At 41.2% G+C, this 23,648-nt stretch overlaps 1 protein-coding gene and 1 long non-coding RNA gene across 5 annotated transcripts in view; one reads left to right on the top strand and one right to left on the bottom strand.

The window, feature by feature from the left end:
* Positions 1–5,639, top strand: part of LOC140127917 (uncharacterized) — a 39,759-nt gene extending 34,120 nt beyond the window's left edge. The window contains exon 5 of the long non-coding RNA XR_011855078.1: positions 5,480–5,639. This is a non-coding gene — a long non-coding RNA (uncharacterized lncRNA). The remainder of the gene's footprint in view (positions 1–5,479) is intronic.
* Positions 5,634–23,648, bottom strand: part of ADGRL1 (adhesion G protein-coupled receptor L1) — a 249,552-nt gene continuing 231,537 nt past the window's right edge. For all 4 annotated transcript variants that reach the window (XM_072149131.1, XM_072149129.1, XM_072149128.1 and 1 more), the window contains 16 exons: positions 23,509–23,612; positions 23,147–23,332; positions 22,724–22,762; positions 22,394–22,577; positions 20,985–21,107; positions 20,668–20,873; positions 19,545–19,715; positions 19,042–19,251; positions 18,651–18,871; positions 18,185–18,251; positions 15,557–15,648; positions 15,277–15,445; positions 14,709–14,916; positions 14,507–14,632; positions 11,339–11,356; positions 5,634–9,224 (listed from right to left, as the gene is read on the bottom strand). In XM_072149131.1, the coding sequence (XP_072005232.1) occupies positions 8,530–9,224; positions 11,339–11,356; positions 14,507–14,632; positions 14,709–14,916; positions 15,277–15,445; positions 15,557–15,648; positions 18,185–18,251; positions 18,651–18,871; positions 19,042–19,251; positions 19,545–19,715; positions 20,668–20,873; positions 20,985–21,107; positions 22,394–22,577; positions 22,724–22,762; positions 23,147–23,332; positions 23,509–23,612 (2,819 nt within the window). In that variant the 3' untranslated portion in view covers positions 5,634–8,529. The remainder of the gene's footprint in view (positions 9,225–11,338; positions 11,357–14,506; positions 14,633–14,708; positions 14,917–15,276; positions 15,446–15,556; positions 15,649–18,184; positions 18,252–18,650; positions 18,872–19,041; positions 19,252–19,544; positions 19,716–20,667; positions 20,874–20,984; positions 21,108–22,393; positions 22,578–22,723; positions 22,763–23,146; positions 23,333–23,508; positions 23,613–23,648) is intronic.

The raw sequence follows: 23,648 nt of genomic DNA on the forward strand, positions 1-23,648 counted from the left end.
CATCTAGGTAGACCACGACACATGTATATAGCAGATCTCTGAAGATGTCATTGATGAACTCCTGGAAGAAGCTGGAGCATTACACAGTCCAAATGACATCACAAGATACTCGAAATGTCCATCATTCCATTCGTCTCCCTTGCGGATCCAGATGAGATTGTAGGCCCCACGAAGGTCCAGCTTAGAGAAAATCTTGGAGCCACGCAGGCGGTCAAACAGCTCAGTTATCAACGACAGAGGGTAGTGTTTTTAACCGTAATCAATGCAGTCCGCGATAATCAATGCAATGACGCAAGGAGCAGAGACCTGGATCTGGGTGCCGGTGCCAATGCTGAGAAGCACCGGAATCATCAGGCGTGGAGAAGCTTAGCTTACACCCAAGGACACTTCTCCCAAGAATCCTAGGTGCTGGCATTTCCCGGACGCAGGGGACAGACTGGACAAGTCCCGATGAAGTGCACTGGACAGGCACAATGAAGGCAGAGGTTTCCCTGACGTCTTCTGATGTATTCCTGGGAAGATAGTCTGGCTCTGTCCACTTCTATAGGCTCTTCTGCAGACAGTACAACTGGAGGCTGGAGTGGTCTTTGGAAGGCTGGAGCCACACAAGTCAAAGGCTGGAGCCACCACAAGTCAAACCGGGTGGCCAAGGTGATGAGACCTCTCAGAGTAGATGGCAGATTACGAACGGCCAGAGCGTCCTTAACAGAGGAAAGACCCTTTTTGAAAGCTGCGGACAGGGCCCTGACGTTCCAGGAAAGTTCCGAGGCCAGGGTATGGAACTGGACAGCATATTCTCCCACGGAAGAGTTCCCTTGGCGCAGATTCAACAGTGCAGTCTCAGCCGAGGAGGCCTGTGAAGGTTCTTCAAACACGAACCGGAACTCTCCCAGAAATGCCGTGAAAGTAGCCATGACCGGTTTGTTTCTGTCCCAAAGAGTGGTTGCCCAGGCCAGGGCTTTTCCGGACGGAGAGGAGGCAGATTATGAATACCAGCTTGGATCGCTCCATGACGAATTGAGACGGCATGACGGCATGAGTTCTATCTGCAGGGAGCAATGGGTTATAAAGCCTCTTGGGATCGCCATCCTACTTGCCGGGCATAGACAACCGTAGCCTAGGTTCAGCTGCAGGAAGACAGACTGGGGTAGCGGAAGCCGCGGGAGCAGACTCAGGGACCTGTTGTTGTTGCTGGGTGGCTAGCAGGTGTTGCAGCATGGCGGTAACTTGTTCCAGCTGTTTGCGTTGAGCGGCAATCTTCCGGGATTGCTGGACCACGATGGTAGCAAGGTCGGGCCAACTGGGAAGCAGAACCTCGGCGGGATCCATGGCCGTATTCGGGATGTGTGGATCCACTAGACCACCGCGGGAGGTGGGACTGGAGTCTAAGTGGCACCTGGTCTTCACCAGAGCCCACCACAAAGCAGGTTGGACTTGCTGTGGCAGGGTACCACCAGGTTGCTCCACAAGTGTGACTAGCCCGCGGTGGCAGCCGAGGTCGAGGTACCTTCTCGTGGCAGTATCGTGGTGAAGACAGTCTTGTGGCACAGGGTCGGGGCAGGCGGCAGAGATGCAGGGTCAAGTCCAATCTGGGGTCAGCAACGGGAGGTCCAGGCAGATGGGAATGGGAACACGGGACACAGGAAAACAGCAACACGGAGGAGCACTGGTAACACAGGAACACGGAGGGACTCTGGTAACAGAGGAACACGACAACACAGGACTCAGGAGCAGGAACACACTGGAATGCAGGAACACCTAGGAACGCAGGAATACACAAGAACGCAGGATAATCTCTAGGGAGTTTTCTCTAAGGCTGTGAGGCACAAAGATCTGGCAGGGTGTGAGGGGAGAGGCAGGTTTAAATAGCCTTATGGGAAAATGACCAGCGCCAATTAACGGTGCGCTGGCCCTTTAAATTTCCTGAGGCCGGCGCACGTGCCCTCGGATACGGGGACGCACGCACACAGAGTGAGGTCGGGACTCGGGAGCGGGGACAGGTGAGAGGTGCTGGTGCTGTACCTGCAGGGAGCGAGGGACACGGGTGAGCCCATGACCCGCGATATGGGTGGCGGGACCACCCGTGACAAAAGCACAGTAAATTACCAATAGCCATCCGTTTGTAACTAGGGGTCGTCTGTAAGTTGGGTGTTCTTAAGCAGGGGACCGCCTGTATTAATCTTGAGCTATGGTTCCCTGAAATCACACAAATGGTATACGAATCATTCAATAATTTAAAAGATACATATCCTTTCCCATTATATGTCTTATACAATGTATTTGGAAGGTCAACGTTGCAGCATTGTGCTGAAATAAAGGATAGGATGGGGACCGTCGTTAGACGGACATTTTTGGGTCTTTCCAGAGATGATAAACTAGGACTCTGGAACATTCATTGAGCTGTTGTTGGATTCAGGGTCATGTTAAGAGGTTAACATGTGGCCCAGTCCGAGGAACCAGGTTTTCAGTATTAAAATTGCTTTACGTTACGTCAGCTTTTCGTCAACTCTGACCGATCTCCCTTTCCCAGCCACTGAAAAAGACCCTCACAGAATTTCCTGCTACCACCATTCCTCACTGTGGTGAAAAAAATGACTGCCTATTTGTATCCAGATAACACACTCAGTACCTTTTAGATGCTTTCATCTGTCTTTTCTTAACATTCTTCTATAAAGTCAAGAGGAGTTCTGCAGTGATGGTTGACCTTCTTTACGTCTGTCCCATCTGTAAACATTTGGGGCTCAAATAAAGTGATCATTGGGTTGTTGGGCGCCATTCTTACCAAGGCTCTTTTCCTCCAATTGCTTAGATTGGTGTCCAGTCAGCTGTAGGAAGAGTCCAAGTTGTTCTAAACCTTTTCCATATAGGTAATTTGAAGGCCACTTTCTTTTGGGAACTTTAAGTGCAGCAGAATTTGTATAGCCTTCTTTAGATGTATTCCTCCACACAGTCCTGTACTATGTATAGTTACTTCTTCCTCATAGCTTGGCTTGTCCATTAATATACATTGGCATTGTCAGCTATGAGACCTCATACAGCCCTTATTCTGTCCAATAATAATAATAATTCTTTATATAGCGCACACAGATGACGCAGCGCTGCACAGAGTTTGCCAAATCAGTCCCTGCCCCCATGGGGCTCACAATCTAATCAACCTACCAGTATCTTTTTGGAGTGTGGGAGGAAATCCACGCAAAAACGGAGAGAACATACAAACTCTTTGCAGATGTTGACCTGAGTGGGACTTGAACCCAGGTCCCCAGCACTGCAAGGCTGTAGTGCTACTCACTAAGCCACCATCAACTAAATATTCCATATATGGAGAAATGGGAGTCTACTAGAGCTAAATTTAAAGTGTCACATAAAGTATTCATAAGAATTTTTTTTTTTTTTAACAAATTTGGAAAATATTCTAAAATTCTTCATCACATTCTCATAGTGCCAATTGATGGTGGAAATATTTTATTTCTTAACATTTTAAAATAACAAAATGTGGCCTCCAAATAACAAAGTGTGAAAAAAAGACTCTTTTATCTCAGAAGCATAAGCAGGAATATATATATGACATTCACCAGAGATTTGTCAGCACTGATGTGAAAAAAAACCCACTGGAGGTGAAACAAACTTCCTATTCAGCTCCACAGCTGCTGTTTCTGAACCTGCATCTCACCTTTCCACTTCAGCTTTTGCTCACACATCCCTTTCCTTGCCAAAAAACTTTATGTAACCAAGTCCTTCTATCAAGAATTCAGGAGAGTTTTCAGAGTGTATGAGGAAGAGGAAAACATCCAGATAAGTGAAGGAAGCAACATATTTATCTGATTATCATGTAATAGTTTTTTTTTTCTATAACTATTTGTATTATGAGTTTTATGAAAAACTTTATTCATAAACATTTATGGACTGGTTTTTTTTTGGAAGTTTGAAGATTAAAAAAACTAAAACTAAACTCATGCAGTATTGACCATAGTTCACTGGATACAAAGCTTTATATGTTGTACCTGTTTTGCAGAGTTGACTTTTCTTTCCTGCTGAGCTTTTTCGTGCTCTATTATCATTTGAGAACTTGAACCCTTTTGCGAGGCCAATATGCAATTCTACGTAGTTTTTACTTTTCAAGCTTTTGTACGCTATGATTTAGCAGATGACATTCTACATTGAGAAAACGTTGTTGGACCAGCAACACATAATCTCCTCACCTACCCAGAGGTATTCCAAATAACTAAACCTGAACTTAACCAATACCCAACCATGGCCAACTACAACCAGGGCCCTGAGCAAAACTAAAAGAGGGGCCCCAAAATAACTCTATTTTATGAGTCACAGTCAGTAAGAGGTTCCTTTAGTCCTGCACAATAATAACACTTTGTAGTTACGCATAGTAGTAGGTAAGTATCTGTAATATGGGACTGTAGGAGAATGTTATAGGAGATTGATAGATGGAGAAATATAAAGTAATATAATATATATATATATATATATATATATATATATATATGGATAGATAAGACAAGTAAAATTCAAGTCAGCACAGTAAAACGGCTCCTCAAAAGGAGGGGTGCAGAGCCCCCCCAGGTCCTTACTTGTATGTAGAGAAAGGTTTGAGAAAGGTGTATTACACCGAAACGTCGCCACTTGTTCCAATTAAAAACGCCTTTATTTAATTTGAACCTTGGAGTGCTGCCTGCCATTTCCATCTACATATATATAGTTAGTTAGAAGTTAGTTAGATACAGTAGAAGAGAGATAAAAGATTTATAGATAGATAATAAATAGAAGATAGATGGGTAGATAGAAGATATATAGATAGATAGATAAAATGTTAGATAAATGGTTAGATAGACAGATAGAAAACAGACATTATAGGAGATAACTAGACAGATGATAGATATATAGACAGGAGATAGATGATAGATATATAGACAGGAGATAGATGATAGATATATAGACAGGAGATAGATGATGAGCATCTTTATCCGGGCATTCAACCAAGGGGTATTAAACAAGCAACCCATGCAGGGGACCCCTTTAGGACAGGGGGCCCTGAACAAATGCCCAGTTTGCCACCCCCTAACGCCCCATGGACATGGGAATTTCGGGCTCTATACTGTCTCAGAGTGCAGCACTGTGCTACATTTATGTCAAACAGAATAGAACTAGTGGACATTTGGTGGTGATTCTCTGTCCCAATGAGGAAACAAGAGACTCCGATCGATGGAGCCCCACCAATGGGACCACTTGTGTTCAGACACGTATGGATAGTGATAAGGGATAAGTGTCTATGTGACAACCCCCTTAGCTTCAGTGTATGGCTGTCATAGTCCCCTTATTTTCTGTCCATACTGTTTGCCAGTTGTGGAGCTTTACTATTTTTAAAATGCTTTTTCTTGTAATGTTTCAATAACCCAACTGCAAATTTTCCAGACAATGCCGGACAATATACTACAGCAATAACATCTATTGTTTTTGGATTTCACAGAGCTATTTGCTTCCTCAGACCATGGCTGAGGGTACCATGGGGATCACTTGCGAGACAAAACTGTTGGTCCCTGTCATTTCTAGTTACTCTCCCGGAAATAAATCCAGCGTTCTTTAAATTAAAACAGTCATGTACTCAATAAAAGACGACCATCCAGAAATCAAAATGTTTTATTGGTGTGTTTCTTTCACTCCACAAGTTGCGATATTTAATTTTTTTTTTTTTTTACTTTTTTTCAGCATTATTTTTCTGCCTTTTTTTTTGTTTCATTTTTCTATGTACGATATCATATTCAGTCTTTCGTACGATGATTTTTTTTTTCTTGTTTTTGTTCGCTTGTAGAATGGCGTTCGACCCATTTCTGGTTTTGGCATATGAAAAAGAAAATGAAGGAGGAGAGAGAGAGAGAGAGGAGAGGAGAGGAGGGGCGGAGAGGTATTTTACCCTTTTGCTCGTCAGACTCAGGGGTAGTGGAGGGATTGGCAGCAAGACACATCAGGACAAAGCAGAAAGTGACATACATGTGCACAGAACATAAATATGTGCCACTAATGTTGTGTTAATGGAATCACGACCACCTCTCTCAGAACATAAAATTCCCAGATATAATCTATTAAAAGGCTACGTCCATCCTATGGCATCTGTCCCCAGAAATTCAGAGACTATCACCGGTGACGGAGTGCATACTCTAGCAGTCCTCTGAGCTCCCTCTAGTAGGAAGGTCTTCTATAAGGTCTTTAATAAGAATCTATAATGGTCTTTTACACCCGTTTCTTTATGGGGCTTCTCATAAATATCATTTCTATATTCATATTGTCTGAAATATAACAATGACAAAAATATTCTTTATAAGTGCTGTGTTCTGCTCGGGAAACATGCAGATTCTTGATAGTCAGTGAGACTTTTTCTCTATACAGTAAAGCTCAGTTGATTCGGTAGGTTCGAGGTGCGGTACCCCATGTATATTTTTGCCGTGGTTGATAGGACAAGCAAGGAGATATCATGAGATGCTTACCCAACCTTGATGTAATACCATTTATCCCAATGTGCCAACTTTTTTTTACTTCCGTGTCTCTTGGCTCTTAAACCATTTTTTCGCGGTAAGGGGGGGGGGGGTATCATGTAGACTTCTACACAAGGAAATAGACTGAGCTTTTTACATTACTCACACTATAGACAACCCGCCATCATGATTGCTCTACACCTTTGGACCTCATATATCTTTGTAAATATATATATAGATCTATAAACTTATAGATCTGTCCGGGGAAACGTAAAGCGGATAAATGATCATATATAGGATTTGGCAATAGCTGTGTGCAGTAACCAAGGAAATGTCATGAACTCATCATGAAACTTACAAGATAATTTGGGGTTTAATCATTTTAGGGATGATTGTTCCAATGTTGCCCCAAAGGTCATGCCTTATTGCACTGTTCCCTAGATGTCATGGACTACTTATAGCAGCTGATGGCTGTAAAGATGTATATCATTACTTTTATAGCATTACCATTCCTTTTATATCATGCCATCCTCCGACCTGTTTTAGGTCTTCCATATGTATTTGAAATGATGTTAAGCACCTTTTTAATCATTGGCGGAGAATAAATTTAGCTTTTTCAAGCAGGTTGATGGCCAAATGTAAGAAGAACCTGTACAATTTTAGATTTCTACATGCAACATAAAAATAAATTAACACAAATATGCTAAAAGAAACAAATAAAGTAGCTGGAGATGCCAGGTGGAATCTTTGGGACTGACGAAGAAGATCATCCATGATTCTGTGGTAGAAAGGACAGATAATACGGCAATGTGCCCAAACCGGATACAAAGAAACATTGCAGAAGGCAAACACACAAAAATAAAAAAAGCCCCCTAACTGACCATTTCCGCACCTCAGATATAAGTTTGGGAAGAAGGGTGTAGGCATCTCCCCTCGTCTCTCCCTTCCCCCTTTTAGAAGTTCGTTATTTACAGCAGTCGGAAAGGACACTCGCTTCCCCCCGTAGTAAAAGTTCCAATGTTCCTCTGTCACAGAGGCAGGGGGGTGTTTTGTGCTTAAATAAAGAATATGCAGGGCAGTTGTCAAGTTTATTTTCACCCCAGATTTCAATTTTTGTTGTTTTCAGGTTCCATGTCGAAGATCCTTGATAAGTTTTTTTTTTTTTTTTGTTCTCGACCCACAATCTGTTCTGGTCTGATTCTATATATAAAAACTCTTACCCTGTCTTTGGGGCAGACATAGGGGTTTGGGTGGGTAGAGAAGGTGGAGATAACAGCCAATGTTCTTGAAAAGCCCAAGGAAAAAGTTGTCGAATGAAAATTTGGCATTTTCATTATATTTTTTTTTTCCTCTTCTTAGAATTTCCGTGTTCTGCCCCGTTTTATTACGGGAATGCAAATTATAAGCTGTGACCTTTAAAAAAATAAAAATGTAAATTTCACAATCTTAGGCAATTTCTGTCCTCTACTTTCTCATTACTCAGCAAGCCCCATAGGCTGTTTGGCACCACTTATTGAGCGCTAGTGATTAATTCCTTACCAGGTAGTCTCATTGTTTGCATCACTTGAAGACATCTGGTGTTTCTAATGGGCTGCCTACAATTATTAAAGGCTAAACACTACACCTGTCTGTCTCTTTCCATTATTTCTTTAAATTGGCTTTTTTTAACAATACTGCAAATACCAGCACCTAAACAGTTTTTTTTTTTTGCATACGTAACTTTCAAGGATCATCTTTGGGCAAACAAATGTGTTTTCAGAAGCTTATTTTTTGGCACCCAAACCCCTACCTGTGGTCTTGCATTTAAGAATTAACAGACACTGGCAATCAAAAGAAAATCCAAGTAGACTGAGCATCACATCAAAACCCATTGTCCATTAGCCCAGGCAGTGTCTTGTCCTCACCCCTGTCCCACCAAAGTAGCTCCTTTTCAAATACCCCTTCTTTCCATCTGACCCTGCTTTCTTCTGAAATGGAAAGGGAAGGCAGTATCTTTTTCTTTTTATAGGAGGGTATTGAGGTTGGTGTCAGGGGTGGGTGAGTAAGTTCAGAGGCTGGTGATAAGCTGCATCTGCCCGTCACCCTCGGGCACTGACCCTTCGAGACCCAGAAACCCCTGTGGCATCTGGTAGAAGGCCTGCAACTGCCCTCTGGGCACTGAACCCAGCCGGCCAGGGAAGTACATGGCATCTACCCCCGTAGGTGGGGGCACCCCTTGGTGGCACGGCAGCATTTCCCCAGATGATGGCAGGCCCGGTTCTGGGCTACTATCTGGGTATGGAGAGTCTCTGAGGTTGGTCATGCTAGTGTATAGTGAATCGCGATTGGGTGAGTCGCGAGGGGCAGCTTCAGCTTCAGACTCCTCCAGATCACTCTGGTAGAGGATTGACTGAGCTCTTTGTAAGAGAAGGGGCTCCTCCAAAGCTTTATACATGCGCTCCATCTCTAATGTAGGCACCTCTCCACCTTCTGCTATTGCCCCAGAGGTCACTTCCTCATCTCCCGTGTCTGTTGTCCCTGCGTGAGATTTGCCTCTTAGGTTGCTGTGTACAAGTTCAGAGATGATCATCTTTTCAAAGGCTGCTGCATCCGTAATGTTACGTCGTCCGCCACCATCTCCCATTTTGGAAGGATCAGGAGGGAAGTCTCCGGCTCTTAGAGAGTAACTGTTATTGAAGTTGCCATTAAGAGGAAGGGGTGGCAGCGGGTCTTTACCACATGGATCTCTGCTGAGGGTGTGTTCTGGAGAAAAAGCAAAAAGTTGATAATTAGTGAGGTCTAAACCAAAAATCTTTCTGCAGTTTTTTATATGCAATTGGTGGTAAATCATTTTATGTTTCTTTTTTATTTATACACATCGTTTAATATGTGATGTCATCTTTATTGTCTACTAATATGATCATCTTGATGCAGAAAGCTTGAACAGCATTTCTACTACACAAGTGAATAATAAGAAAATAGTTGGGGTTGGTCCCTTTTTTGACCCCTTAAAGATGCAGCCATTTTGGACCTTCAAATCCCATTGGTTTTGTAAGTTATGCGTTTTGAAGCCCAGATCTTTTTTGTTTTTTAATTTTTCTATTGTTGTAGCTGTTTGAGGTTTGTATTTTTCGATGGGATAACCTTTGGGTGTCTATAACAGATCAACTACGTTCTTTACCCTAACTTTATTAATGTTCATAATACGGAATAAATATCATTTTACCAACTATTCCACAGGTAAATACAACAAGGGTGATATCGAATTTATTTAGTTTTTATGTTTTTTCTTATAGAAATGATTTGTTTTTTGAATCACCACTTTATAAAAGAGCCTCAACGGTTTTTATTTTTTATATTAATGGATCCATTTGTGGCCTTTTTGTTCAAGGTGAACGATGCTTTAAAGATGATTTATTATTTTTTTTAAACTACATTATGTACGTCTGGTGGGAATTATTACAGATGTAGAAAAACAGATTGATAAATAGCTCTTTTTTTTTTTAAATACAATTAAAAAAAATTTTTTGTTACTGATAGAACTAGTTGAGGCCTCGTTTTTTGCGGTGTGGGTTGTACTTTTATCCTAGTACCGTTTGAGTTAACCAGAGAGTTTAACTAAAATAAGTAATGTGTTATATGGGGAAATTTATTAGAAGTGTCTGAGAGCAGAAGACTGATTTGGCAAACTCTGTGCAGCGCTGCGTAATTGGTGTGTGCTATATAAATAAAGGAATTGTTATTATTATTATTATAGTTCTGCTTTCATTTTATAAACAAATGTGAGAAAATGAAAGCTGAGCTCTGATTGGTTGCTATGGGTAACGAGAACAGTGCTGCTCTTAGACACTTCTGATAAATCTCCCCCATAATGTGGATCTTTGTAGAAACAACAAATATGTATAGTGCTTTATGTTTTACTTCCCAAAATAAAACAAACTAGACCATGAAATCTTCTTCTCTCTGATAATTATTATGGCTGTCAGTATAAATAGTGACAGGCAGGCTATTAGGGGCTACTTCTGGCAGGACTGATCGCAGGGTTAACAATGGGAGACCTCGGAATTTCTGCTCACCTGACACTTTCTCTTATATCCAAAAAAACCCAGCAATAGTATGGACGATATTACTGATATCACAGTCACACTGAATGGCATGGATGTGAATCCATTAGCTGCGACACACTCATTATAAGGCTAGATTCACACAAATGTATGCCCGAACACGAACGTAGCTGGGCGTGATGGAGAGAAAGAGGAGTGGTGACCCCTCCCCTCTCTATAGAAATGCATGGCGTATGGGCCGTACATGTCCTATCTTTTCCCCGTGTACAGAGCGCCCATTGCCATCTATGGGGAGCAAATGTAAAGCCACAAGCTTGCAGCCGTAGAAACGCCCCCCATATAGTCGTGTGAATGCAGCCTAACTGTGTACTTCTCTTTCATTCTACTGACTCTACCTCCCCCCCCCATCCTCAATAGACTTCTCTGGGCAGCATATAAAAGATAGATTTAGTAGATAATTCTTAGCTATTAAACAGTTTAAGGTGAAAGTGAAGAAGAGTAAAAGGGGCTGCTAGATGGAGAAGGATGCATTGCTGTCTGATATATTTGCATAACTTCACAGATGATTGTATAATAATAAATGCTGTTGAAATCACTATGACTATTTGGAAGTGCAGATTATATCTAAATAAAAATGAAGGTAATGCACTTAGATACTTATAGGGGGTTCGTAGAAGTGCACCCCACCAATGGATCGATTAAAGGGAGTGGATACAGTAATCTACTAAACTCCCCAAGTAGAGGCAGTTGTGTAAGCAGAAATATAACGTATATTGTGGGAATGAGATGAGACGAGAGCTATGAAGTACTTACTGGGATCTCTGAAACTTCCTGTTGTTCCAGTGGCAAAAAAGGGAGAGGAGAAAGAGAAATGATTAGATACTTAGAGAAAGACATGTCTACTGGCAGAATCCAGCATTGGCAAAGAGTCAACCGATTCTGTAATTGTGGGGTCCCATAGACCAAACAAAATCTTAATCCCTCCTTGGACAACAAGTATATCCCACAGATGTTGGGTCATTTTTACTCCCAGCATCACTTTTAATATTTTTTTAACTGTTGAAGTGGATTGATGTAAGCACTGTGCTACCTGCTTCAATTAGTCGCCTCCCCTTGCTGCTTCCTCTGTCACAGCATACGTCTCACAAAAAGGATAAGGTTGCATTCACACAAACGGGTGCCCACCGTACCGTAGCATGGGGCACACGCACGGCGCCATAATATGGGGAAAGATAAGACATGTCCCATCTTTTCCCCGGCTACAGAATGGTGAGGCACCGTACCGTTCTGTGCGCCATCACCGGCCTATGGAGGACATATATACCACGGCCGTACATACGTCCCCCAACGGTCGTGTGGATTCGCCCTAAGGCAGTGATGGCGAACCTTTTAGCGGCCGAGTGCCCAAACTACAACCCCAAACCCCCCTTATTTATCGTGAGGTGCCAACCAAAAATTAAAGCAGTAACTTATTGCTCCCTGTTCCTCAACAACTTTCAATCATATTGGGCTCCTGAGGACAGCAACACAGTAGAAAGATGGAAAATTTTCATAATTTTAGCTTCTTTCCAGAGTCCCTCTGTACAGAAAAAATGGTGGGGCCAGCAGGAGGTCCTTCAAAGATAATTCGGCCATGTCTATTCATTCTCCCTCTTCCTACAGTCCCAAGTAGCAAAGATAGTATCAAAATATGACTGGAAGCAGCATCTTTTAAGTTGCTTGGAACTGCAGGAAGATTCTTTGAGTCCTGTCTGGTCTGCTGGGGCGATGGCCCGGGTGCCCACAAAAAGGGCTCTGAGTGCCGCCTCTGGCACCCGTGCCTTAGGTTTGCCACCACTGCCCTAATGCAACACCAAATCACAGCCACAATAGAGGCCTGTGGCACAGTTCACGCTGCGGTGAGCACACCTCGTTTCATTGCACTATGACCTGACCGGGCAGTTACTATCAACTTTTCATGGAGAGGGGAGGGGTGAGGAGCTCTCATTCAGCTGGGGGCATACTATACACTTGAGTCTATCTATGTATTTCTGGTGTAAATTTCTCGACAGATCTCCATAAAGGTAGGTGGAATAAACAAATAAAATTTCCATTTATTTGAGTGACATGATGATAAATGCAGAGTACACAACCACCGGATACTGAAAGAGTTATTATACAGAATATATTAGAGGAGCACTGACTTCCCATGCCGCCTGGACCCGCTCTGATTACAATATTAGTTTAATTATGCAAGAGGAAATGTGTTTTCACTCTGTCTTTGCCAGCTGTTTTAAGAGCACAAATATAAAGAGGATTTCATGTGGAATGCAATCAGCCTCCCGGTATAAATACTCATATAGATTATCATCCTTCATCAGCTCTTGTCATGGAGCATAATACAGATCTTACATGATGAGTCTACTGTTGGTAAACGCTAGTGACAGAATAGCACCAAAGGCCCCAAGTCCAGCGAGAGCTTTACAAAATTTCTACGCCATAAGTTGAGTTAAAATCCACCATTCTGATTTTAGTTGTATTAGGTGTATTGATACTTAGGTGTTTTTCTTTTTTATTATTAAAAGGGTTGTTCATACTATGAACTCCAGAAGTATTGTTTGTGTATTTTACGGCAAAAGTTGGGTAAAAAGCACATGTACCTACACACACATATATATATATATATATAAATATATATATACACTAACCGGCCACTTTATTAGGTACACCTGTCCAACTGCTTGTTAACACTTAATTTCTAATCAGCCAATCACATAGCGGCAACTCAGTGCATTTAGGCATGTAGACATGGTCAAGACAATCTCCTGCAGTTCAAACCGAGCATCAGTATGGGGAAGAAAGGTGATCTGAGGCCTTTGAACGTGGCATGGTTGTTGGTGCCAGAAGGGCTGGTCTGAGTATTTCAGAAACTGCTGATCTACTGGGATTTTCACGCACAACCATCTCTAGGGTTTACAGAGAATGGTCCGAAAAAGAAAAAACATCCAGTGAGCAGCAGTTCTGTGGGCGGAAATGCCTTGTTGATGCCAGAGGTCAGAGGAGAATGGGCAGACTGGTTCGAGCTGATAGAAAGGCAACAGTGACTCAAATCGCCACCCGTTACAACCAAGGTAGGCAGAAGAGCATCTCTGAACGCACAGTACGCCGAACTTTGAGGCAGATGGGCTACAGCAGCAGAAGACCACACCGGGTGCCACTCCTTTCAGCTAAGAACAGGAAACTGATTTGCACTGAAACTACAATTTGCACTAGCTCATAATTGGACAGTAGAAGATTGGAAAAACGTTGCCTGGTCTGATGAGTCTCGATTTCTGCTGCGACATTCGGATGGTAGGGTCAGAATTTGGCGTCAACAACATGAAAGCATGGATCCATCCTGCCTTGTATCAACGGTTCAGGCTGGTGGTGGTGGTATCATGGTGTGGGGAATATTTTCTTGGCATTCTTTGGGCCCCTTGGTACCAATTGAGCATTGTTGCAACGCCACAGCCTACCTGAGTATTGTTGCTGACCATGTCCATCCCTTTATGACCACAATGTACCCAACTGCAATAATTGGTGAGGGGAGGCTGCAGGGCATATCATTAATGAGGGGAGGCTACAGGGCATATCATTAGTGATGGGAGGTTGCGGGATATATCATTAGTGAAGGGAGGTTTCGGCCTTATTTAGTGAGGGGCGGCTGGGACCAATGCATTTCCCACCCTAGGCTTATACTCAAGTCAATAAGATTTCCTAATTTTTTATGGTATAATTAGGTGCCTTTGTTATATTCTAAATGGCTGATACCCATGTATATTTGATATATAGTATTTAATGATGATAGCTGTCCAAACGTAGTAAAGGAGAATTAATTACTAGCATGTGCCACATTTTTGGAAGCACTGACCCAACCATCTGGAAGGTTTGCTACTAAAACTATAGAAATACGTGTGTCTTTTGCAGATTTGTGTAAATATGTGAATAACCTAGTCATCTCACCGGTTGCATTGTATCCTGGAGAAGATGGACTGAAACCCACGGATTCTGTGATGAGCGTGTTGTACGGGCTGCTGCCAACACGACTCTGCAACACAGGGTTTGTCAGCAAGTGGTTTCCCATTGTGCCTGGGGGAGACAATAAGCAGAGTCAGTATTTTGTGGTTTTGACATCCATTACTTAACCCTTATAATAATCAACAACCTCTGTTCAAAGTTGGGGTGCTGTTGAGGTCTCCCGCAATAAAGGAGGATTCTGTCTGTTTCCGCACTGTATCATTCCACATCCTGCGAATCCGGCTCTGGGTGTAATATCGACTGTTAACTGTAGACTTCAGGGTCCCATGTTCGGCTCCGGGGCCCCTCACGCAGCAGTACGAGTGTCTCAGACATTTACTGTATTCCTTATGTACCTGAGGGGAAGTAGATATACAATATAAATTGGGTACTGATCCTTGTATGAATCAAAAACCATAAATAATAAGTACCATTAGGCTTAATGTTCTACACAGTATACTACATTGGTGGAGCACTTATTTCACTTTCTTTGTGCCATTACTCCCCAGTTTTCATTTGCTGTATCTAAGTTGTACAGAAATACTTTGTGTTGGTTTTATAGAAATAGGTGTGTGAGACATTGCGTTCAGAGTGTAGTGGGCCTCCAGGTTTCTGCAGGGCATAATTGCAGTGGAGTGGCGTTTTTGCGATGGCCATGTTATTTCTGAGACTCCCCGCGAGCCTCATGTTACACATGTCATGTTTTGCATGCTAACCTTCTTCTGGAGAGCGCAGTGGAAGATAAAGATGAACAAGCCCTGAAGAGCATTGAAGGTAGTAAAGAGATATGCCAGGACCAGAGACTCCTTATTAAAGAACAGAAGGCCAAATGCCCAAGTAAGACCAAGAAGGAAGAGTAAGGTAACAGCTCCCAAGGCCCAGGACCTAGAGAAGATAAACAGATATAATCTTTATCATAAAACTGATGAAATCGGAAAAAGGGATGGACTATAAATAGAGGGATGAGAAGAAGAAGGCTTTGCCGGAAGTTCTCACTTGATGTTCTCCAGGCGACTGGAATCTGGCTTTAGCACAGAAGAGGAGCGCAGCATCTTGTGAAGAGTGACCAGGAGGATAAGGAGATTCACCTACAGAGAGCATGGAAGAAAACACATCAGCCCTTATCTTCACGTACGATGACTCCTAGGGTGGCACTTTTTTGGTTTGGTGGCTTAATTTCTACTGTATTTTACCGTAGACTAAAAAAATAAATATTTTCAATATTAAAATGGCATCAAAGACTCTAAAGCTTTGTGAAATCTCTACAACCTGAACATGGAGCTGCATACAGAATTGTGTCAATATTTTGCCACAAGTGTAAAATGCCCTTGTCACTGCAAGTCTTGGTTTAGTAGAAAAACATACGGAGATTGCGACTTATAACGCCGCAGGGCTGATCTGCCATCAAAGTTATGCTCCAACAGAGTCGGTCTGCCATCACTTAAAAAATAAAAACCCTTAAGCTGTATAGAAAATTGTATATTAATTAAAATACCTAATTGGTCCTAGGAGAGAACTATTGTCATTTTTTTTTCCACTATAATTTTACATTTATATTACAAGCATCATTTGGTTAAGACCTGATGGTAAAATTAATTTCTCTGACGCAAAGAAGTCAGCGGCAGCTGTGCTGTTACTTGTATCCTTCACATCTCAGTGTAATATGAAGAGGACATGAGCTTCTCCAAACAACAAGTACAGACAAAGCTGAGCGGGAAGTTTGTGAGCGACCCCGCAATTTCATCGCAAAAATGTCTCCTTGATTTACAATACATATAAAATATGCTGCATCTGATCTCGTCGTGCATTATCCATTTATTTACATATTTCAGTATTACAGCATTAAATGGAACCTGTCATCAGCAATTGGCCTAATAAACCACTACCAGTATGTTGTCAAACATTGTAATATCTTCTAGATCGTCATCCAGAAATTCAACTTTGAAGTGAGGTGTAAATTTGCTGTATGAAGTCATGGAGGCGGAGAGTTTAACACTGAAGTCAAGGTCAGGGTCTCTGAATGCCTCCTCCTCTATGATTGTCATCATGCATCAGACTTCAGGAGATATGTTAAGTGATGTCCCTGGATGCAGGACCTTTAATTACACGGAAGGGGGCCTTCTTAGGAAGAGAGAGATTGACTTCAGGGTTAAAATCTCCGCCTCCCTGACTTTATACAACAAATTTACATCTCACTTCAAAGTTGAATTTCTGAATGATACTCCCACGCTGGACCATGAAAGAGACACAATCTAGAAGGTGTGCAGCTGCGTAGCCACATACTGGTAGTTATTTATTGGGTCAATTTCTGCTGACAGGTCCCCTTTAAACACAAAACCTTCAAGTGCACGTTAAAATCAAATAACCTTTGTACCATTAGGATAGGTCATGATTATTAGATTGGTGGGGGTCAAACAGCTTGCAAGGGTTGTGCTACACATTATTTAGTGGCTGTTCTTGTTATTGCAGCTTGCTTAGCCTCATTCACTTAAATTGAAGTGAAGTGCATTGAACAAGGTCTTGTAATTGATGGATATCATCTCACAGGATCAGGAAGGGGTGCTCTGCTATGAGGGGTGCTCACCAGAGCACTACTGCTGCTATGCTATGAGCAACTTATATTACTAACCTATCCTAAAAATCAGTCACTATTTTAATCGGTATCCGAATCAGAAACTTGTAGAGATCCTAAAAATGATAGCAATTGGCTTGCCAATAAGCAAAGCCTAAAAAGTCTTATAATTTTTTTGGATTCCGTCCTATTGGTAGAGGAACCTAAGTGCTTCTTCTATTGCACCCCAGTGTCTCTGTCATGCCTGTAGATTGAGTTCTGACTATAGCATGGTATTGTTTGTGTTTTTTTTTTTTTTGGGGGGGGGTGTGTGATGTGGAATTTTAATAAGTACTACAATAAACAACACTGAACATCTTTAGTGCAATAGGACATCTGAATGATCTCCCTAGAAATATTGTTGTTGGAGGTTGACCAAGCGATGGTGTTCTTGGCTGTCCAAGGGATGATATACAACTCTGTTTCACAGTTTCCGTTTTGGAACTTTTTGTGAGCAATATAATGTAATATTAAAACCCTGGAGGATACATTAATGATTATACAATGATTTATGAAAAGCAGAACAGATTATTTAATAAGTGAATTAAGTTCTTTTATCAGTCTTATTGAATTAAAGTGGATGGATAATAATAATACAAGACGTCTTAAAATCACTACACATATCAATATAGGATCAAGTGGTGCCCAATCATTGCCTATGTAGACTGAGCTTCTTGGCTATACAGATGCATGGGATTCATACACAGGTCCTGTTCATGCACAGCAAAAAAGGTCCTAAAAAGTTGCAGATGCTTGGTTGTTGTACATAAAGGAGCACAAGGTGCAATATATTTCTCACTCTCCACAATAAAAGGGTAAATTAGTTTTACAATATAATCACAAGCCATAAACTAGCTGATAAATGCTTTTAGCTTTAGCAGGCAAAGAGTATGAAAACCATAGAAGGTTAAAAATAAGAAAGATACATGCAAAGGAGAGCAGAGTAGAAAGTGTCTGGTAAAGTAAGTAGTGACAGCGAGCTAAAGAGAAGGGACACCAGTATCATTACTCACCACAATAACAAGGGAAACCGGGCCAATAAAACTCCAGATGAAATAATTATCAACTCGCAGCCAGCAACTGTGACAATAAGAGAAGCGGCAAAACAGACAGTGAGGAACATTGATAGAAACGCTGAGAAACAGCCACATCCAGATAAGTAATTAATGAGAGATGAAGACGCTCGCAGTCACATAGGATGAGCACGAATGTTAAAGACACTGCCCAAGACAACGGAAGATGATCTTAAAGAGAGCAGATACATGGGCAAAGTGTATCAGAGACGCTCAGAAGGATAAGAAGAATAGAAGTGCAGACTAAATGAAGTTTGATGAAAACAAAATATTTCAATCATTGAAGAATGGCATCTGTAGATATCACCCGAAAGAGGAAGCGTGTCCGGAGACAGAGATTGTAGTCATAGAGACATGAAGATGGTGGATGTGGTACACAGAAGTGGATACAATACAGAAGACTCACGCTTTATCAGTGCCATAGCTCCTGTAGTCCACTGCTGCGGAGATGCCCACCACGAGGGCAGGAAACACGTAGCCACAGAGGTAGTAGTACTTTCTTCGGGAATGTTCTGTTTCGAACACTTCCACCAACATAAGATAAAGCTGAACACCCTCCAGACACAGCCAGGAGAAAGCCGACAGGCTGAAAAAGTGCAGAAGACCGGCCAAAATGGGACATATCACCTGAAGGAGATACAAGAGGGTAAACACCAGGCAACTGGATAGGATTTGCTGGAATGGTAATGGGGAATTACGGCCAGACATGACATTTAGTAAAGTGATTAAAAAAATCAGAATGTAAATGTCTATGCAGATTATTTTGATGTAGCATGAAAAAGACAAGCTGGATGTACCTGGTACTGGGTTTTGTCGATACCGGTGAGGAAAAGAAGTTCGGCAAGGAACAGACTGACACATAGGTTCTTATGAATGGTGTTTCTGTCAGTCTGGAGACCTCTCAAGAAGCAGAATGTGGATATACAGATCCCAAGACAGACCAGAGAGATCACTATTCCCACCCAGGAGATGACAGAGAGAAGCAGCTCATTTATACGACCTTGGTACTGTGAAAACACAAAATTGTCTTGTTACACAAAATCGTCAAGTATTTCTTGTAAAAATCCTTCAAGATAAAACTAGATATGTCATAGATTTACACAGGATGCTATACATTATCCATTTTAAGATACCAATCTTAAAAAATCTACAAGTTAAGAATCCAGTCCCAGCTGTACCCTGTTCATGTAAATCTTACTTGAATCTAAGTTCACTCGAAATCAACTAGAAATCAGATTATATTATGAAATGTTAATCTTCGACAACAACCAAACAATTAATGGCATAACGGTGCACTCACCATGTCTCTGTGGGCCATCAGAACCGCAAAATTAGTGAGGTGGTTGCATGCACAGGTCGTGTGGGTCTTGTTAGTATGCAGCAACCGGCAACCCTGTGTAGACCAAAAACCCAACATCGAGCGCTCCGAGTAATTCCAGAAGGTGCAGTTGGCGTTGAAGTGGTTCTTGGACTGAAAAACAATAAAAATATGCTGCAATGACATGTCCCTGCTGAACAGTGAAGTTTGTAGCCGGATATCTTCCTATTCATAGTAAAAATATACTATAACATCACATTGCAAAGACTCAATATCCATGTTCTTCAAGTTCAAGAAAATTATGCAACCAAATTATATCCCAACATTCACATCATTTTTGTGGACACTTCTAATAATAAAGTTAAACTGATGGTGGTAAATTAAATACTTTGATTTCCATTTTTGTTTCGGTGTCAGTGTCTATTCCTACAAGATTAATTTCATAATTTTCATTCATATTTGACTTCTGCTTAACCTACAAAGTCTTCACCAAAGTCCTGATTTCCTGATTTTATGTCATGTTTCATCAAACTGGTTTAAAGGAAACCTACTATTTGATTTGATGCATTATGAACCAAACATACCTTGAGAATGCTGTAGCTACACTGATGCAGAAACATATCTTGTTTCATCCCAGAAATGAGTTATTTTGCTGGAAAAAACAATTACAAAATTATGATAATGAAGCTCTGTCACTTCTGTGCCTGGGCTCAGCGCTTTTCCTTTCACATTAGTTATGCACTGCCCTAGAGGATGATGCAATCGCTGCCAGGCAGAATAATCAATTGCTGCACCATCCCCCAGCTGTTGTATATTTGTGATCCAACTCAGGTTGATTAGTACTGTCTTGGCTGTTCAGAAAGCTTGTGTGTAGTGTGTGTAATGTGGATCCAGCTTTCCCAAAGTCCTGAATTTTATAACAGTTTTTTCAGCAAAACCACTCAGCACAGGGATTAAACAAGATATGTTTCTGCATCAGTGTAGCTACAGCATTCTCAAGGTATGTTTGCTTCATAATGCATCAAATCAAATGGTAGGTTTCCTTTAAGTTTATTCCATCGTCTTTCATTCAGCTTTATTTTTTCACATATATTTTTAAGCTCACCTGTAAATGTGGCAGTGTAAATATAACAGGGTCCATCAGGAAAACTCTGCTGGACTCTTTATTAATTGAAGCTGCAATGATCTGCGAGTTCACAACCAAAGAATGTCCCGAAGAGCTGCCTTCTCCACCAAAGCGTACAGTGGAATTCTCCGTAGACAAGAAGAGGCCCAAATTATTGTATAGGATGAAGACCACTTTCACAACCCCTAAGATAGAAAACCATCTCAATTAAAAGAGTCCAAAACTAAAGTAGTGAAAGGCATGACAGAGGTTAAGATTGGATATTACCACCATAAAGGAAGGGAAGCATATCTCACCATTGCGACTGTTCTGCTTGATGGATCTGGCAGATAACTGAATAGAGCTGACACTGTGATTGTCCTGAGGAAAGATCAACTCGGAGACTGGTTCATCGGTGTTAATGACAGAGACTTCCAGCACTATGAGGAGACATGAAGAGTAAGGATGAGTTTTCATGCAGTAGATTTTCCTGCCCCAATTCTATTAATCCAATTCATTTGAACGGGTCTTGTAGAAATGCATGTGCTCACTGCTTCAACAACCCATAGAGATCTCGTGCACATGTTGTGAAGGACCATTTATTGGCTTCGGCATAGTCATTGTGAAGTTCTCTTCAGAGGAGGGCATGTAAACATCCATTGAAAGTCAATGAGATCAACCATAATTAGGATTTATTTGCAAAATTAATAAGAAAATGCTGCATAGTGGTTCCTACAAAAACGTCACCCCTTACATCAATCTGATCGAAGCCTGTGTAAGGCTTGCACAGTGCAATTTTTGGAAAGTGTCTAGATTATACCTAGAATGATAAGGGTATGTACAGGCATATCTCCTTTCTATTTTTAAGTTTTTAAGTTTAGTGTCCTGGATGTAAGGTATACACTTGAGTATAAGCCAAGGCACCTAATGTTATCACAAAAATCTGGGAAAACGTATTGGGGTACATGTATCATTTGTCTTCCTTTGCAACTTTTTAAAGTTGTCTGAAGTTGGCATACTTTAGCAGTGCTATGTATCTTTCTTAATTTGCCATTGTGATACATGTCTGTTATTTTTTTCTTTGTCTCTGATTTCAGGGGGGGTTTTATAGGACGTTTTAGGTGCATGTATAGAACTAAACATGGGGTGATTTGTACTTCGTTTTGCACCTAAAAGGTCTCAAAACAAAGAAAACATATGTCTTGGAAAGATACAAGTAGAAAGACCACAACAGACACAACCAACGGCTAACTTCTTAAGACCCTGGTATAGTCGCGAAAATGCACCTAAAAAATCCCAAAAACTCAAAAAACCCGCAAAAAGAAGAAAAAAAAATACAGATCAAAATGAAGATACATGTCCTCCTATTGACTCGAATATAAGCCAAGGGTGGGAAATGCATTGGTCTACTAAAGGTTTTGATCAAGCCAAAATACATGCTATTTTTATTTTTGTTTGTCTAATAATGAATTATTTTACTATATTTTTAAGTATTTTTAAAATTGCAATAATAAAATAACAATTTTTTACACATTATATTGTAGTAGTGTAATTCCCCTTATGTTCATAATGCTTCTATACAAAGGTTTTGTTCATAAAGCTTCTATAGTATGATAAGTGATTTTGTATGTGAACATACTTAGTTTGCTTTATTTACATCATTGTATAAACTTTTTTGGTAAATATTTCTCAAACAATTAAAAATGTCCTCTTATTCATTGCTCACCAACATTAGGCTTGGCGGTCTGGAACCGTGCAGGTTCCTTGACATTATCAGCCACCAAGAAAGCCCCTTCCTCCAGTATGTCCAGTAACATGGTAGCTGCATGTTCTTGCTCTGTAACATTCATGTCTCTCCATGATGGTAGTGCTTCTGGACGTAGAAGGTTATCCACTGTTTCCACCACCGCCTGCACAAAGAAGAGAAAAGCTCCACAACTGTTATTACCTGCCATGTTAAACTCATGTAAAATGACTATGAATGTACAAGGTACAGAATCTTTAAGTTACATCTCACACAAAATCATGTATAACACATTGCTTTTTCCAATGTTACCTTGATGTAATCCTTGCATGTTCTCTCCCTCTTGTGCATCTGAGAAATAAATAAGTTAACATGTCTATGAGGTTCAGAATAATTACGGGAATACTTAAAATCAACAATTTTCACATAAAACACTGTAGTAAGACAAGTAGGAGAACTATCACCTCCTTGTCTGGTTCCTTGGACTTTTTGGTCTCAGTTGTAACTCTTTGGTCTCGTTTGAGACTTTTGGGTCTTAGTTGACATCAAAAAGTCTCAAACCCCAGTACAAGAAACCAGACAATGTAGCGATAGATCTTCTTCACCGCTCAATGTAAAGCTAGCAAGGTTCCCCCAAAACCCTCTGTGCCAAAGGGTACACAAGACAGGTATCATATTAAAGGTATTCTCTTTGCTACCCAGATAGCTTCAATTTCTTGAAAGTCATTGCCTTACCCTATTGTAATTCTTCCCAGCACTCTCTCTTTCAATTGGTCTTAAGGCTTGCAACTGAGCATCAAGAATATCCAACAGTTGTTCTAGAAGACGTACAGATGAAGTAACGTCCCCTGCATAGATCTGTCCACGAGTGTGACGGGCTAATTCACCGGCAATATTAGCTGCGTTCTCTCCACTCTTAATCTGTTGGGCAAAATATAAAAGTTAGCCAAAACCGGTTGTGGAGACATGAATGGTCGGTAGATAGATAACATTTCTATAACTATTTGGTCTTGGAAACACAAAAAATTGCAAGTGGTAAAAGAAACCCCAACCTACTCTGTATGAGTTCTGACTTCGTGCCCACATATACTTCTTACCTTTTGCGCCACTTGGTTGACCCAGGGAGAAGTGCAGTTACTTAGATCTGGGCCACGTGGATTCCATACGGCCAGTGTAGGCAAACAGAGAAATGAGGCAATGCCTGAGGAATAGAAACAGAGATGAGGACAAGGAGAAT

The sequence above is a fragment of the Engystomops pustulosus genome, chromosome 4 (genome assembly GCF_040894005.1).
Source record: "Engystomops pustulosus chromosome 4, aEngPut4.maternal, whole genome shotgun sequence".
Lineage (NCBI taxonomy): Eukaryota > Metazoa > Chordata > Amphibia > Anura > Leptodactylidae > Engystomops > Engystomops pustulosus.